Source organism: Leptinotarsa decemlineata, unplaced genomic scaffold (assembly GCF_025532065.1).
Source record: "Leptinotarsa decemlineata unplaced genomic scaffold, Ldec_3_MD MMD2_tig00000251_RagTag_RagTag, whole genome shotgun sequence".
Taxonomy (NCBI): Eukaryota; Metazoa; Arthropoda; class Insecta; order Coleoptera; family Chrysomelidae; genus Leptinotarsa; species Leptinotarsa decemlineata.
This window is the reverse complement of record NW_027412547.1, coordinates 6738432-6756801: the sequence shown is the minus strand read 5'-3', so window position 1 is coordinate 6756801 and position 18370 is coordinate 6738432. Positions and strand designations below refer to the sequence as shown.

The following is an 18370-nucleotide window of genomic DNA, read 5'->3' as shown; positions in this document are numbered from 1 at the left end:
TCATCGACATCCTTCCTGGTTACTGGCGTAGGGGGCCACCAGTCCCCTCAATTATTCTTTAATTTCGATATTCATGCAATCGTGACGTTATTTATTTTACTACACCTCCACTCCGACCACAACATCCACGTGCCAACTTTGAGGGCGGTCGTTATCGGCACAATCATCCTTTCTCGCGGTCGGAGAGTAAGCCACCGAAAACAGCAAATTATAACAGTATAATAAGATGAATTTATTTTGACGCTACTAATGACAGTAATGACTTAATTTTTGATGTTCTGTTATCATTGTTTTTCGAAATTTCGAAAGGAGAAGTGAGTATTTTGTAAAATATAGCATTCAGACGACTTTTCTTAATGAACGAATACATTTTTGTAGATATCTTACCAACATTTCAAAAGCTGGCCCTTCCCAAGAGTCCCATATTGTTACTATAGGTAAAACTGATGAAATCTAGAATGAGGATGAGAATGGAAGATAGTGATAATCAGAGTATGAATAAGCTAAATTCTGAGAGTCAGAAAACTAACAACAGTGACAAGAAAAATTATAAGAAGTATGGAGAAATTAGTAACAGTGATATTGAAGAGTATCCACCTAAAATGAAGGCTTCTGATGTACAAAGAAAATGATATCCGCAAATACTCAAAAAGGATTTGATGACAAGGAAAGTACAATAGTATTTTCTGTAAAATTTGTCATGCCAGAATTGTTAGAGGCAAGTGTCACATCGATCGACATGGAAAAAACCAAGAAAGCTGCTTGGAATAATGTAAGAATAAATGAAATTCTCGTTCAAAAATTTATTTTTCGTTTATATAAAAATGTATATTTTTATTCAAGAGTGTTTTTTTTGTTTTAATGTTTCATTTTGAACGAATGTTTCAGGTGAATTTCAAAAGATTATTTTTCATTCAAAATTAGGTAATTTGAATTACCCGCCTCTCAAGGTCAATTTTTATATGACGTCATTGACTTACTGATATCGCAAAAAGTACAACCTAAAAAATTTAGTAATCTAGTACTTTATATCTGAATCTGGTACGAAAAATAGTTCAAATCTAGTACAATAAGTTTCAACCCAGGAACATCACCACAGAATAGTAAACAATTGTTTACTATTCTGTGTGTTTACTATTCTGTGACCGACATCTGCTACCGCAGTTGTCGGTTGATTGGTCAAACCACCAACACTGACATAAAAACATAGCAAGTTGACTTGGGTGTCATACCAATAGGTGGTTCCACCTATGTTTCGCTTGCGTTTACGCAGCTATTTTGATCAAGTACTTTCTTGGTTTTTCTCATTTTGTCTTCAATCGAGGACCGCCTGCCCGGTACTGAGGATGCCCAATAGGCTGAAACAGTTGTCTACCGGTGGCTTTTAAATTGAAATCAATATGGGGAATGATCAAAGAGTACTTATCTATGCCGATAGTGACCGCTCACAAAGAAGGTACGCGAACGCCATTGTTGGAGGTGGAACTCATGTTGTGTATGTCCGTCGTTTTCTAACGTGCATGCAAATGTTGAAAAAGTGATTATAAACATTGTTTTAGTGTATTCGAATAAATAGTGCTACCATTCACGCTGGTTGGAGGCCGAGGTGGACCGGATGTCCACGTGGGACGGCTAAAGTGAAATAATTATATAATACCTACTCTCATTCACGCCGGTTGGAGGCCGGGTGGACCAGATGTCCACGTGAGAGTAGGATTGCAATAATAATCTTTTATGAGAAAGTCGTAAAATTTATATCACGAGAAGAGATAAATCTAATTAAGAAAACAGAAGTCTTGGATACACCATGATTCACAATCAGACCAAGCTGTAACCATTCGAATCGAGCTGGCTAAATGCGCCTATCTGGAAGCAAAGGCCAAGAACTTTGAGTGAAGTGAAGTGAGATATGAGGTTAAGTTCATGTGTTCTTAGTTTTTGTGTTGTGAATTATGATATAGTGGTAAAGGAGATATACAAATCTGTATTTTTTTAATTTTACTTGTAAGAGTTAGTCATAGCCACGTCTATGTCAAAATGATGAATTCAAGTCGAGATCGAGAACCTAATCACCATTCTGCATCTGGAAGTCATCCTCATTCTTCTATGATGAATATGCGAGAGAAAGAAAAGTACATAGAAAATTTCGCTTTTCCTTATTGTGATTTAACAGAGAAATATGAAAAAGTGGCCAAAATTGGACAAGGAACTTTTGGGTAAATATTTTATCTTCATTAGAAAATGAACTAGATATCTATTGTTTACTTTCCTCACAGAGAAGTTTTCAAGGCAAGAGATAAGAGTAACCCCAAAAAATTTGTGGCTATGAAAAAAGTTTTAATGGACAATGAGAAAGAGGGAGTAAGTGACTAAATGACCCCATATTCTTTACCAATTTTTACCTCTATACTTGTTTTTAGTTTCCGATTACAGCTCTTAGAGAAATACGAATACTGCAGTTATTGAAACACGAAAATGTAGTAAACTTGATCGAAATTTGCAGAACAAAGGCTTCCCAACATAATAGATATCGTTCAACGTTTTATCTGGTTTTCGATTTTTGTGAGCACGATCTAGCAGGTTTGTTATCCAATGTTAACGTTAAATTCAGTTTGGGTGAGATCAAGAAAGTTATGCAGCAACTTCTCAATGGACTTTACTACATTCATAATAACAAAATTTTGCATAGAGATATGAAGGCTGCAAATGTATTGATAACCAAGACTGGAGTTTTGAAACTTGCTGACTTTGGGCTAGCAAGAGCATTCAGTACCAGCAAAAATGGAGTACCAAATCGGTAAGGAAATGGTTTCATACTTGAAAATTTATTTTCAGAGCAGTCTAGTGTTTGTGTCAAGTCAACCAGGCTGTTGTACCGAGTATGCATAAGTATGCATGTGGAGACATTTAACTACGTTATTATTAAGCTACCCTACTAAAGATAAATGATATTTTGGGTTAGGCATAGACTCTTTTTTCCAGCTAGAGAATCGATTCAGATAGTAGAGTTTTTCAAAATTTCAAATTCTTCAACAGAATATATGGCTGTTCACGTAAAGCAGAAATAAATTGTTTTGGTATATTCTTCTAGTATGGGAAAGCTTCTATTCCTGTCTATAAGCTGGCAGAACCAAACTGAATTCCTTGACGATTTCGAAAATTTGAATTATAAATAAAACCATCAATCTTGGCTTAGTGATAATATGTGAAAAAATCAGCAAATAATCATATTGCCCCAGAGACAGATTCATTCTCCCTATGTAGACAATCTAACAATATATTGGGGCTCCTCAAGACGATCAGTTGCAAGGCCAAGCTTCGAAATCGATTGCCTGAAAGAGGTTCGTCTTCTGTCTCTCACTGCAGCTTTCACTGCAAGGGAGCTAGAGGAACTTTTGATCCAACACCATCAGCGCAGTTTCAACACACCACATATCTAGCCTTGCAGTAAAAGACAGATGATGAATCTCTTTTAGACAATCAATGTGAAAGTTTGGCTTTGCAACTGATTGCCTTGGGGAGTCTCTTTTATCATTGATATACGAGGACTGAGTTTTCTGTCGATCCCATAGATGGATCTTCATAGTGGGAAATGTCAACGCCTTTATTTACAGCGTAAAGAGAGTTTAAAATAAATTCTGAGATATATTGCTTTCAAACTGAAATTATCTAGCAACAATTATGCTCTACCTAAAACATGTTCATTTATGAAAAGCATTCTCCTTTCTCCCAAATTGTTTTAAATTAAAACAGAGTATACTATAGACCATTTTTGTCTTTCTGATATAAAAGTTTGTGATTCGTCATAATCCACTGCCTTGAATTGATATGTATTTCTTTATATCTTACTTATTAATATCTTTATGACATTTCAATTGTTATTATCCACAATCGTCTTTAGGTGAAACCTGGACTATTCCTGATAATGCAGATTATTTATGGATCACTTGGTTGCTCTCACCATCTTGATTGGTGTAGAGATTAAGAAGGGATAGTTTTTAATAACCGCATTATACTGTGTAATATATGTCTCAGAGCAAAAAGTATAATGTCAGAGAAATTTACAAAATTGCTTATAAAATAACCTACATTCATACGCCGTGAGTACAAAATGTGATAATCACCTGTTGGTGTTGATTCTTATAAAGTTGAGGTTGATAAAAAGTATTCTAAAAAATAAATAAAATCACTATTCCAAACAATACATAATTTTACGTCCCTCTCACAATCTACATCCATAAATCACTTCATAACACACATTTCAGGTTCACAAATCGGGTTGTTACCTTATGGTATCGACCGCCAGAACTTCTTCTTGGAGAACGAAATTATGGTCCACCAGTTGATTTGTGGGGTGCCGGATGTATCATGGCTGAAATGTGGACACGTTCCCCAATAATGCAAGGAAATAGTGAGCAGCAGCAGCTTACTCTGATATCTCAACTTTGTGGTTCAATAACTCCACAAGTATGGCCTGGAGTGGAAAATCTGGAGCTGTTTAAGAAAATGGAGTTGCCTCAGAAGCAAAAGAGGAAAGTGAGTATATTTGATTTTTTGTATCACATCATATTCGTTTTGAATGTTTCATTTTTATTTGACAGTGGTATCAGTTCAGTCTTATGTAATCTGGTAAATATTTTATAAATATGTCTGAAGACTATCAAGGAGAGATACATACCTCCTAGAAAATAATATTTCAAAATAAAATCTTAAAATATTCATATTTACCTACACCCTATAGTAAAACCAATAATGATTGAGAGTAAAGCGCGTTGTCACATCTAAATTTTACGTTACCAGTTTATTGCAGAATCAGAATATAGTAAGCAGTAGAGTTGTAGGTTGTAGCAAATTATAGGTAATACACAATACTAGTACGATTAAAAGGTATTATTTATGACAAAAATCAGTAATGAGCTTGTAATGAGTAATACTTATACATTTCCTGATTACTGATCAGTTAAAATTCATTATTTTCTATATAGTGTAGATATTTATTACAACTAGTGGCAACGCTGTACGCAACGATATTTCTGTCTTTGTCACTTTACCGTAACTTCCATCTCATCGTTGCAGTCCTCACTAATGTACTTGCAACCATGAGCGTATCATTGGTTTGTGAATTATACAGCGTGAATTGTACGTTTTACAGTCAAGTTAGTCAGCAATCGATGTGTTGTGATAACAATTGGTGAAAATAATAGTGCTAATAAGTGTTTAAGCGTTACATAATTATATTTCTACACCGTTCTCAAACTACTCAAAAAATGGGAGACATGGTCGGGCCTTCAACGTCGAAAAAGGTAAAACGGTCGGAGTCTCGGTCAGTAAGTGAAAAACAAATTGTACTGCGAGTATTTCACTGTCTTGAAAGAGATCATCAGCCACCAAAAGATGACTTTGTGCATATGTGCTGTAATTCTACGTGTGTACCTCCGAATAACCAACCGGGGATTTCTACATCATTAAGTTCCACAATTACAAAAGATAAATTAGTTGATATGTGCTCTGATTATACCGGTGTACCAAAATCATCGATTTACAAAATACTAAGAGAAGCAAAAATTCATGGGGATGTACAAACGCCAAAAACTAGTAGCGGACGAAAAAATATCACAGTTGATGAAGAAGCCAAAACCAGTATACGCAGAACTATTCACAGTTTCTTTTTCAGAAATGAGCTGCCCACACTACAAACAGTTCTGGAGGCACTTAGCGATCATGAATTGGTCCCAAAAATGGGTAAAGAAACTTTTAGGAAAAAAGTATGGCAGGATGGTAATATAACAAGTGCACGACAAGCCTTTAACCCATTTATGCCCAACGGGTCGAAAACGACCCAGTCCTTAAATTAGGTTATCAGTTATACACGTGCATGTTTAAGGTATTGCCTACTTTTGCATTCAGTAGACAAAATAATAAACATCTTAAGTATAATATTGCAGAACGTGCTGAGGGTTAGGTTTTTTGGTATTCGTCATAAGTTTAGTCGACAAAATAGTGCAGTGTGACATGGATAACAAATGGTACTGGTAAGTTGCTTATTTGAGTATCGATTTTATTGTTTTTCAAATTATTTATTATACTCGTTTCACATTGTACGAAGTAATATTTGTTTTGTGGTTAGGTTAGCTCGTTTGAAAAATAAATGCATAAAAAATTGCTTGGGTCGTTATTGACCCGTTGGGCAGATATGTGATATACATTTTCCTATTTTAGGAAGAAACCACTGACGACGGCTGAGTTGTTAGATGAAATAGAACAACTTTCCGAAGGTGATCCTGTTCCAGATACAATCTATATAACTCCTCCAGATGATAATGGATTTGACAGTAATGAAGACTCAGGGGATGAAGACTGTAATGACCCTAACAGACTAAATTCAATGCAGCTTCAAGCGCAAGCGGAAACCAATATAGAAGAAGAAAATGGTAACAGTGATGAAGACAGTAACGTAAGAGAACCTGAAGGAAGGCAGAAAAAGTCACGAAAAAATCGACAATGGGTCAAAGGGGACTTGAATGGAAATAAAACAAAACAAACAAATATCGAACTTTTACCTGTGTTGACATTAGGCGATACATCTGAGCCTCTGGAATTTATAGAGCTTTTCTTGAATCCGGAAATATTGGAATTTCTTGTAAAAAATAGCGTCCTATATGCAGGCAGCAAAAATTGTATATTGGAAATCGGCAACGACGAGATGCTTGTTTTTATTGCAATCCTTTATGTAAGTGGTTACGTTCCCGTTCCCAGACGTCGCATGTTTTGGGAAGGACGAGATGACACCAGAAATGTTTTGGTTTATAATTCTATTAGAAGAAATCGATTTGAAGAAATATTTAGATTTTTACACGCAGCCGATAATAACAACTTAGCACAGAATGACAAAATGGCTAAGTTACGTCCTTTGATTGAAAAAATGAACCAAAATTTTATCAAATATGCTGATCCCGTATTTTGGCCGGAACGGGTGTAAACAATTCATTAGAGGAAAGCCAATCCGTTTCGGTTACAAAGCATGGGTTTTGGCAACTCCATCAGGATATTGTGTCAATTTCGATGTATACCAAGGACGAAATTCTCAACAGACTGGCGAAAAACTTGGACTAGGTGAATCTGTGGTAACAAATTTTGCCAAATTATTGCAGAGTCATTTTCCTGATTTGGAATTTTCATTATTTTTTGATAATTTCTTCACAAGTGCCACTCTTATCAGCAAATTGGGAGAAATGGGTTTTGCCGCAACGGGTACAGTGCGAGAAAACCGTACCGATAAATGCCCCCTTCAAAATTCTTCACTAATGAAAAAAAGGGCTAGGGGTGTATTTGACAATGCCGTTGACAAAGATGAGAATATTGTTTGTGTCCGTTGGAAAGACAACAATGTTGTCACAATGCTGTCGAATGAATATGGCGTAGCACCGATCCGTCAAGCTGTTAGATATTCAGCAAAAGAGAAACAGAAAGTTGAAATACCTCAGCCAAACGTGATACATTGTTACAACAGGTTTATGGGTGGTGTGGACCAAATGGACAACAATGTTGCAAACTATCGCATAGGATTTCGAGGCAAGAAGTGGTATATTCCCATTTTATTCTGGATGTTTGATGTGTCCATAAATAATGCATGGATACTGGCTCGGAAATTTGGAAAAAAAATTGATAATCTGGAATTCCGAAGATCTATTGTATTATCTATACTGCAAAAGTATGGAAAACCTCCCTTATCAACCGGCCCAAAGCCTATTCTTGTTAGTCCAGCAGCTCGGAGGCATGGGCAACATCTTATTTTGAGTGGACAGACAAGACGAAGATGTGCTCATTGTAAAAACAAAACCACTAAAGCTTGTGACCGGTGTGAAGTTGCGCTACATGATAAATGTTTTTTAGATTTTCATAGAAAATAAAAGTGTTTGGATGATATTTTATTTGTTTGTTTTCATCTGAAAGTTTTCAATTTTATAGACATGCAAAACACAAAGTTCTGCTTGTTTTTATGTGTGCATTGCATATAGGATACTTATTTGCCCAAGTGGGTCAAAAACGACCCATATCAAAACACTAAATTTCCTCACTGAAATTCGTTTTTCGATAGTTACTTCTTCAATGGAATGCCATTTAACCATAATATGTGAGATTTGTAAAGATTAGAAGAAATAAATAGTTCTGGGCATAAATGGGTTAATGAAGGTTTGTCAGTTGGGTTGAAACAGCCATTTGGAAAAGGTAGTCGTCTGATAGTTACACATATAGGAAGCGACAGTGGATTTTTACCAAATGGTGAATTAATATTTAAATCTAAGAAAACAGGCGACTATCATGAAGAGATGAATGCAGAGGTGTTTGAAAAATGGTTTCTTTTAAAAACTATTTAAATACTTAAAAATGAATGAATGAAATAATGCATTCAACATTTAAAGGGATTCGTTTCTATTTCACCATTTGGCAACATCGGTTATAGCTAATAAAAGACAATGAATATGTTACCCGTATGAGACAAACAAAGATGACATATTTCAGAGGCGTGCTGTTCTGTTTACTTATGTTCCGAGTTCCAAGACATTCTGTGACATATGACATTTTGTGCACCTAACCTATCTTCCTCTAGGTATATAAATAAATAATAAAACAACTGTTGTTTATGTGGCTTGTGGAGGTGGTATTGAACTATAATTTATATTTTGCCTTAATTTGACACTATTGACATGATTCTTCTTCTAGCATACTACTAACCTGAACTCCAATCTAGCATTCTAGGCGCTGTTGCCAATATGTGAATTAGAAACAAATCCCTTTGAAAATTAAAACCCAACATTTGAAACATTAATTTGAATACTTTTCGAAGTGAATTTGAAAAACTCATGAATTGAACTCAACTTTATTTTGTTCAAACTTGCATTTGCTGTAATAACCCAAATTGAGGAACATTCCCCATTGCACAAATCAATCTAATGCAGAGTACACTAGACTGCTGGTTGACACTGGAAGTCACAGCATTCTGGGAATGACCTCTGACATTATGCCTCCAACTGTCAACTACAAACTGTCTTATAGGACTGGATCCTCCGGGAGAAGGAAATATTAAGAGCAGATAGTTGTTGGTTCACAGATGGATCACAAACACCTTCAGACTCTGGTGCAAGTGTTTTTAGTTGCAGACCCAGGACAGAGATCAACCTGCCTAGAATCCTATGTGTCTGTATTTCAAGTGAAAATCTATGCTATTGAATTATGTGCGGAGAGACTGGTAGAATCCAACCTTATACACAAGTCAGTAAAAACTTTCTTGGACAGTCAAGCGGCATTGGAAGCTCTCGACTCCTACCGAACAATGTCTAACTAAATTGGTAGCAAATTATCATAAACGACTCTCCTCAATAGGAAGACTTAACAAATTGTCTCTGGTCTGGATTCCTGGTCACACTGGCCTGGAAGACAATGAGGCTGCTGACTCCCTTGCAAAGGAGGGTGCTGCAAGCAGCTTCATCGGACCAGAACCTGTCATTGGCATCGCTTTAGGATTTGTCAAAGAAACATTGAACACCTGGATAGCAAGGACTTCTGGCAAAATCTTCCAGGAATGGCTCACTCTAAGGGGTTCATTCACCCTTTGAAGCTTGAAACCAAACAGTTGTTGGACTACAGTGGAGATGAACTACGATGTCTAACAGGCCTTCTTGCAGATCAATGTCGTTTGAACTATCATATATAGAGACTCGGACTGTTGGAAGACAGTGTATGTAGCCTCTGTTTGGAAAATGATGAAACAGCAGAGTATATACTTTGTGCTTGGCACAAGCACAAAGATCAGATCAGATCAGACAACCATCTTACCATCTGATCTAAAAGATCAGATGGTAAGAGGGTTGCGGTGGAGGGTCCAATAAACCCACTCACTTTTGACATAACCAAACCTAACCTGAGTCGGATCTTTCCTGCACTGTACCTCAAAGTCGGTCTGTAGGTGATCAATAATTTCAGCATAGTCCTGCTGCTTGTTGAACGAGAAACATCTACAAGACTAACCTGTGTGAGGTATCTTGCATAAATATCTGACAAATATAATCCAATATCCACCGTGATATTAGCCGGGAAAGTAGTATTTTGGCAGGCATTTACCAGTACCGTAGGTAGTTTGGAGGGATAAAGATTGTTAAATATTTATCTTCTTATTTTATAAATATGTGACTATTACAATAGTAAGAGCTGATGACGAATCTGTAAGAGATATTTCAGTTAATCCTAATATATTTGCAGAAGTTGGGGTATGAAAGTATTTTGGAATTCCAATAATAAACATATCATTTACTTCACATTTCTCAGGATTATAATAACTTGAAGGTTGATTCAAATCATCTAAAGGAACAATTCGTTCAGGCCAGTCTCAACTCCGTACACTGTAGGTTAATGGACTGACACCTATCAGAAAACAACTACTCCCCTGGCTAATACCACGAAGGGCGTTGGATTATATCCGACAGGTGTCAGTGCAGCATTCTTCACTGAAGTTACTCCTGCATATGCTGTTGATGATACAACTGCCGCAATAGGTTTTCAATTTTTGGAACAATTCAATTATCCTGCACTGACACCTGTCGGATATAATTCAACGCCCTTCGTGGTATTAGCCAGGGGAGTAGTTGTTTTCTGTGGGTGTCAGTTCATTAACCTACAGTGTAAGGAGTTGAGAGTGGTCTGATCGAAATGTTCCTTAAGATTTTAGAATTTAGATGATTTGATTTATAGCCAGTCTTCAAGTATGCCCACTGACTATATGCAAAAAATTGATGGTTAATTGCAACAAAAACTAACATAGGGCAATATACAGTGCCCCTAGTACTTTGTTTAGCAGGGAGAATTTGTTGTAGGCAAAAAACACGTCAATTTAGATATCGAGGGGGAACCAGTGTCAGTGGTATTTTAGGTTTAACCCCCTTACCCCTAGCTACCCCCACTTAATAATTTTAAATGGCACCCCCTATCTTGTACCACATCATTTTAAAAATCTTAAAAATCCTCATTCAACCCCGTTTAGAAAACTGAAATTGGTTGATCCGTTCTCGTAAAATAAGGCAAAAAGAAAATTAATTATAATAAAAAATAAAATAATACCTATTGCAATTAAATAAATGTACCTCACTTTATTAGGTGTTCAAAATGTTCACCATTGTTAGCTAAGCAAAAGTACAATCTATTCTCAAATTCCTGTCAGACTTTTGTAAATGTTTCGTTATTAATTTGTCTGCATGTGTCAGTAATCCTGTGTCTTAGATCGTGAATGTCCTGCGGGGGAGTTTCGTATACCATTGTCTTCAAATAACCCCAGAAAAAGAAATCCAATGGCGTTAAATCCGGAGATCTCGCAGGCCATTCTAGAGCGCCTCTTCTGCCAATCCATTTGTCAGGATACCGTTGATCGAGCCACTGTCGGACATGCAATGCATAGTGTGGCGGTGCGCCGTCCTGTTGAAAATGTAAATTTTGTTCATCCAAGAGCGGGTTGTCTTCTTCATCAACTTGGCGTTCTAAGGACTGTGTTATGAGTGGATCGATTACATTTTCAAATAAGTTTAAATACAATTGACCAGTTAAATTTTCTTCAATAAAAATAGGGCCAATTATTTCGTTTCCCTGAATTCCAGTCCAGGCGTTTATTTTTGTGGATATTGCATGTGATCCTCTCGAAACGAGTGTGGATTTTCATTATCCCAGTATCTACAGTTATGCTTATTTACAAAGCCATTGAGAAAAAAAGTTGATTCATCACTGAAGCAAATATTTTTTATTAAATTCGGGTCATTTTCAATTCTCGCAGTCATTATTTCACAAAATTCAATTCTCCTATCATAGTCATCCTCACTGAGTTGCTGAAGAATACTCATTTTGTAAGGAAAGAACTTGTCTAGTTTCAAAACTTTGTGTATAGAACCAAATGAAATATTCACTAACTTAGCGACTTTCGAAATTGAAGTAGTAGACTCAACGGCGAATTGACCTAAAATCTCAATCTTACGGTTTCCGTAAGAACTCTCGGTTGCTTTACTGTTTTGTTGCACACAGAACCGGTCTTTTCAAATTTTTGAACAAGGTGTAGTACATATCGGTGACTCTCATTTTGGCCTGCATGCCTTTCATTAAAAACCCGGGCTGTCCTATGAGCACACCTATCTTCAGCACCATAAATAAAAATAATTTCAGTTCTTTCTTGTAAAGTGTACACCATTGCGATTTGTATTACTGTCAGTGCAACTGACACCACTTGACAAACAGTTTAAAATCAGGAATAACTAATTCTGATAAATGTTTTTGCCATTTAATTGTAACTGACGCCAAGAAGCAACTGTGTGCCCTTATCTCACTTTCAGCTAAAGCAAAAAACTCTGTGTAAAAAAGAGACATAAACATACCGTTATTGAGTCAGTGGCAGCGATTCCATAAATTTTTGCATTTTGTTATAATTCATTTCCTTTTTGTCCTATTTTACGAGAACGGATCAACCAATTTCGGTTTTCTAAACTGTTTAACCTAGAATACCACTGGCACTGGTTTTAAACTTCCCCCTCGATATCTAAATTGACGTGTTTTTTCCTACGGCAAATTCTCCTGGCTAAACGAAGTACTAGGGGTGGGAAGTTTTGAAATGAAGGCACTGTATAATCTGTTGGAAAGAGGAACCATCATGCATATTTCTTATTCCCATAAGATTTGTATCATATTCATGGAATAGACTTTTTCAGGTGGAATCAATACAGATAAAAAACTTTTTAAGCTTTATTTATTCAGGTGAAAGAACGTCTTACCCCATACTTGAAGGATCCATATGCCTGTGATCTACTTGACAGGCTCTTAGTACTTGATCCCTCCAAACGTGATAACGCAGACACGGCCCTCAACCACGATTTCTTCTGGACTGATCCCATGCCCTGCGATCTAGGTAAAATGTTGGCCAACCACACGCAGAGTATGTTTGAATTTTTAGCCCCTGCGAGGCGTGCAACGCAAATGAGGCACCATTCGATACCTAGGCCATCTACATCTACTATTCAAGACAGTGGATATCAGGATAGAGTTTTCTAGTGGAAAGTTGGTGTTATGCTATGTGACGTTGTAGGATTGTAATGGAATAGACTGAACTGGTGCATTGTTCAGAGACTGAAATATCAAAGTGATAGTAACAGGTCAGCCAAAATGTAATCCTGCTTAGCTGTATTCCATTATCAAACACCCTATTGAATGAATGTTAAAATAGAACCAGTATGAGCAAAGCAGTAGTGCAATTTTTTACTTGAAATTGATATGGCGAAAATTTGAAACACATGACATTCAATACTTATCAGAGGTAATTTTTTTGTTAGTGTCAGTGTTTTAAGGGAGAAAAATCCATACATACTTTTTTATCAAGGTTAATAAATGAAGCATTTTGCCTGCCGCTTGTGGAACTATCAACTATACTATGAAGAATGGTAATAACATTATTCACGGTTAAATCAATAAATATCGTGATACCGACTCTGGTAAGCATATTACCAATTGTTACAAATTGGAACAATATCAATGAGGATATGGTTCAAAAGTAATCAAATGCTAACCGAAACTATACAGAAATTTTGACAGCCATTATTTGAAATGAATGAAATTTGAATTTTTTTCGTATGTTTTTCAATGTATGATGTAGAATTGTGTTATTGAAAGGGGACTGATAGCTTTGATCCCGAAAATAAGAAACTTTGTCATTGAAGTTGACGTCTGAAGCAGTGTTAGAATATTTCAGTCACTCCACTCTTTATCCTACATTTGATTAAGTTACTCTCATTATATTCAATATAATAGTATTGACATTTGGCGACCGTACAATATATACCATTCACTTGGTTGACATTTGCTTCACAGATTTTTAGAAAACCATTTTCCAAATGTCATCAATTTTTCATGAATATAACAGCAGCGGTTAGTTTTTGAAACACGAAACATTCACTATGAATGTAGACCAAATTCAATCAAATGCTAACCTATACTGATCGGAAGTTTTGACAGTGGTTTCCGGAAAAACCATTAAAGGGTGGTTATCTTCGGAACACAAGTATTTATTTATAGGTTATTTGTTATATTTGTACAATGCGGAGTAAATGAAGAATTTTTTTGTTAGAAAATTACTCTTAACGTTTCAATGGAATGTTATTGAGAGAAAACTGATACTTTTGATGTCCTAAATATTCCTAAATAAAGAACTTCACTGATTTCTAAACCGAAGCAGGGTACCAAAGTTAGATTATTTCAAACTATATTATATAGGCAAAAATTAGAGTCTCTCTCAAGGTCTAAATGTGATTGTTCACTGCTATTATACTCATTCTGAAAGTATGCATTGGCATGTGGCCACCATACAATGTTTGCTATGGTTGACTTTCGGTTCACCGATTTTCAGGAAACCAAGTTCAAAACATCACCACTTTTTTATGAATATGACAGCAGCGGTTACTTTCGAAATGCATAATGAAGATTTTGGTTACTTTTGGGTCATACTCTTAGTTACAAGACAAAATTGAATATTTTGACTTAATTAACATAATGACTTCTATCATCTGTCAATGATGATGTTGTTTTCTGAGAACTTACTCTACGTTATTCTTGAACACAAGTATACTGATACTTCTCTTGTACTAGTTAGGGGAACAATATGTTAATCTAACTGGTACAAGAGAAGTATCAGTATACTTGTGTTTTGTTGACTCACTAAAGCAATTCAAATCAAAGATAGAGTGGATGTAAACATTGACATGTCCTACGCACGTGATATTGAAAATCCCAAGAATTGGCCAGGGTCGTATTCAGAACCAACATCTTGTTGATCGCAAATGCTATATCATACTTAGGAAAACTTTTTTATAATAACGATTGAAATGCACAAGTTTTGCAGTTCAACGGAAAAATGCATATAATATGTGTAATATTAAAAGATTTTCATTGGATTTTTCACAGCGCACTCAAGCATTATATGAAAAGAGACGTAATTATTTCTTTATTGATAATTTTTATTTTATGTAAAATCAAAAGGAATATTAATCAACTGGATGAATTTGTCTCTTTATCAGTAGTGTCATCCTCACCAATCTGAATTATCAGTGGCTCGATTTGTGCCTCTATTATGTTATCAAGCTTCCACATCTTTGTCTCGACTTCCGATATCACATGCCGAACACACTTCTCCCATTTCTCGGCTGTGACTCTTTTCAAAGCCTCATCAAATAGTACTTTGAGATCTGCAAATTTGAACGTGGTGTTATGCTGAGCTACAAAATTCTTCACATCTGCCCATATCAACTCGATGGGATTGAGCTCGCAGTGGTATGGAGGCAGGCGAAGGACAATTTTGTTTTGGCCTGCTGCCATCTCATCGACTATATGTTTTTGGTATTCAAGCTTGCGCTCCTTGACAATTTTTAGTAGCTTTACTCCTAGCATTGAGTCTTCAAAGCTAATATTCTTTGATCGCAGCCAATTTTGGATTTCAACCTTCTTTGAAGACGTTGTCGGAATCTTCTCTAACCGTCGCGAATGATAAGGTGCATTGTCCATTACAATCTCAGCATCATCCTCCAGATGGAGTAAAACTTTAGAAAACCACTGTTCGAAAGATTCACCGTTCATTTCTTCGTGATAATCTCCAGTTTTCTTCGACTCGAAACACCTCAGCCCTTCAGCAACAAACCCATTCTCATTGCCGATGTGACAAATAATAAGCCGTTTTCCTTTACCTGAAATTATGAAGAGGTATGTAAGTAAATAAAACAAATACGATGGTTACTTTTTATATATTGAGATTGAGGCAGGTCTTAATATAAATATAAGTTTACCTGATGGATTTGTTAATCCGGTGGATAGTCCATCTAGAAAGGCCCTCCTAGATGAGGTAACAGTTTCATCGACCCATACTTTAGGGGTAGTATGACCAGCATTAACCCAGGTTTCATCCACATAATAAATTGTTTTCTGTTGTTCCCTATAATATTTAATTTTGGTCAAATACTCTCTCCTCCATAACACAATTTCCTCTCTATCCAATATTAAACTATTGCGCCCTCGTTTTTTCCATACAAAATTCAAATGTTTCAATACTTTATGGAATGTTGACTGCTTAAAACTTGGCAATAAAACATCTTCATTTATTTCTGTGAGTACTTTATCTATCGTGGGTATTTCATTTCTGAAAAAGTACTCATGCACTTTCCTCCTGATTGCATGTTTATCAGCATCATCTATTGATTTTATAATGGTTTGACGATTCTGATTTGTATTCGGTTTGGAGAATGTATGATTTTGGTTATATTCCCGTAAAACATTGTAAATCGAAGCGCAGCACACTCCAATTTTATCGGAAACTTTCGATTCGACTTCGTCGACAGTCGATGTCTCAATTTCTTCCATCTCTTTCTTGAACACATTTAAAATCACTTCTTTCATCTCAACACTCAAATGTCTTTTTTTGGATCGTTTCCTGGCTGGACTCAGAGGATAGCTCACAGTGTCATCAGCAGTGTCTGTACTGGACATCTTGGAAAACAATTTTAAACAATATACTATAACGCACGCCACACAAACACGCAAACGACTGATTACAACCCTGTGCTGGTACCGAACTCGTACCAAGAAGGCGAATTCACCAATGAACGCTGCCCTTTCCATCTGACACTGGACGATCACGTTTCGGTTTTGTTTTACTCTATCTTGGATTTGGATAGACTTTAGCTTACTACTACTACTACTATTATCTTTGATCAATATATTTTTGGCGGGAGAACAAATCTGAAATAATATCAATGCTAACAAAATATACGTTAGTTGTACTTTGTTGTCACCCAGATTGTGACATTCCTGTCAAAAGTTATTCGCTATCTCTGCTCGATGTATTTTGATTAAATAACTTTTGAAGGAAACGTCAGATCTGGATAAGATTAGTGTGAACAAAACGCACCTCATGTATCCTTTCAAGAAGTTAGGAAGTGAAAAAAAATCAATTGGGATGGTGAAGTTTATAATTGTGAAGTTTATAATTCAGCTGAAGAAGCTGAAAATCTAATATATGATTTTCATGTGAAACTGAAGAAATAACATTCATTTATTCGTTAAATGTTTCATATTGTTTGATCCATCAGCAAAAATAATAAAGCTCATAAGCATTATTTTAATTGTTTTCATACATATGAATTGTAAGGGAGTACATTTTGGCTGAGAAATACCCTTTCATTTGGGTAAACGGTTATAGTGTAATGTATATCTAATTTGTATCTACTGAGGATATTGTTGTAAATATTTTTATATATTGTAATATTTGATTGTTGAGTTTCTATGATCATCCAGGTGTCTTACATCTCATTCAAGTTTGTAGTGATTGTTTTTCACAAGCTTGTATCCAAAGCAATGTAATACATACATTAATTATGACTGAAAATGACATTTAGCTTGAAATTATCAAGTTGAAATTACTTCTGATGGAAAAAGTGTTCACGTTATTAACTTTTCTATTATAATTTGTTCCAACAGAAATAATAGCAATTTCTGAGAGAAAATCAGTATTAACTTCAATTGTCAAGTTGACGGGAATTCAGTCGAAATGTTGAAGAAAACCAATTGGTAAATTGTCGACACTTCGAAACTTTATTGTTCCATCTTCAGGACTCTGAAGTATTAGAACAAGACATACATGGGATTCTAGAATGTAGTTTTGTTAAAGACAAAATAAATTATGTAAAATAACAATCATTACAAAAAACGCAATACTATACAGAAAACAACGTGAACCTCTGTAAGTATTTATATTTTATGTCGAATTTATTTACTTCACCCTTTTTGAACCCTGAAAGCCACCCTGAATGTAAGTACTCATCAACGTTGTTTTTTGTAAAGTGTTCGAAGCGTTTCATCTTTTAACGATTTTTTTATATTTTGCAATATTGAATGGATTATTTCATACTTGTTTATGATCTGAATCAGAATATCTTTATTGAAAATTGAAATCACTCTGTACGTTGTTTATTTATTTATTTATTGCCTAATTTTCTACAAAATAACTAAGAAATTCACACATGTACTGTAACAATAATCTTCAACTATCGGTTAGATGTAAGGAAAAAATATAAAAAACAAAAATAAGTTAATCAATTACAATCTTTTCAGTGTTTTCAAATGAATCCAAAGAAGAATTGAAAAGTTCTAAATCTACATTTTTATGTGTTTGTAAGTCTTAAAATTCTACGTGGCTCATTTTGGCCATAGCTGATATGATAAAAGGGTACTTTGAAGATTTCTGGATTTCTTGTTCTCTTCTCAAAGTTATAACAAGTTACAGAGGATTGATTATTTTATGAAT

General features: G+C 35.5%; 1 protein-coding gene and 1 long non-coding RNA gene across 2 annotated transcripts; both read left to right on the top strand.

Moving 5' to 3' along the window:
- Positions 1 to 847, top strand: LOC141481702 (uncharacterized). The gene is made up of 2 exons (XR_012465110.1): positions 1 to 314; positions 379 to 847. It is a non-coding gene; the product is annotated as an uncharacterized lncRNA (long non-coding RNA).
- Positions 848 to 1682: 835 nt separating this feature from the next.
- LOC111509372 (cyclin-dependent kinase 9) lies at positions 1683 to 18027 on the top strand. The gene is made up of 5 exons (XM_023165098.2): positions 1683 to 2216; positions 2277 to 2361; positions 2421 to 2797; positions 4266 to 4536; positions 12787 to 18027. The coding sequence occupies exons 1-5, from the start codon at positions 2038 to 2040 to the stop codon at positions 13078 to 13080; spliced, it is 1206 nt and encodes a 401-aa protein (XP_023020866.2). The 5' UTR covers positions 1683 to 2037; the 3' UTR covers positions 13081 to 18027.
- Positions 18028 to 18370: the final 343 nt, after the last annotated feature.

What these genes read in the sequence shown, in the direction of transcription:
- LOC111509372 (XM_023165098.2), top strand. Translation starts at nt 2,038, where the DNA reads ATGATGAATTCAAGTCGAGATCGAGAACCTAATCACCATTCTGCATCT. An exon ending in AAAAATGGAGTACCAAATCG is followed by an intron (nt 2,798 to 4,265) that starts GTAAGGAAATGG and finishes CACACATTTCAG; the next exon opens with GTTCACAAATCGGGTTGTTA. An exon ending in CTCAGAAGCAAAAGAGGAAA is followed by an intron (nt 4,537 to 12,786) that starts GTGAGTATATTT and finishes TTATTTATTCAG; the next exon opens with GTGAAAGAACGTCTTACCCC.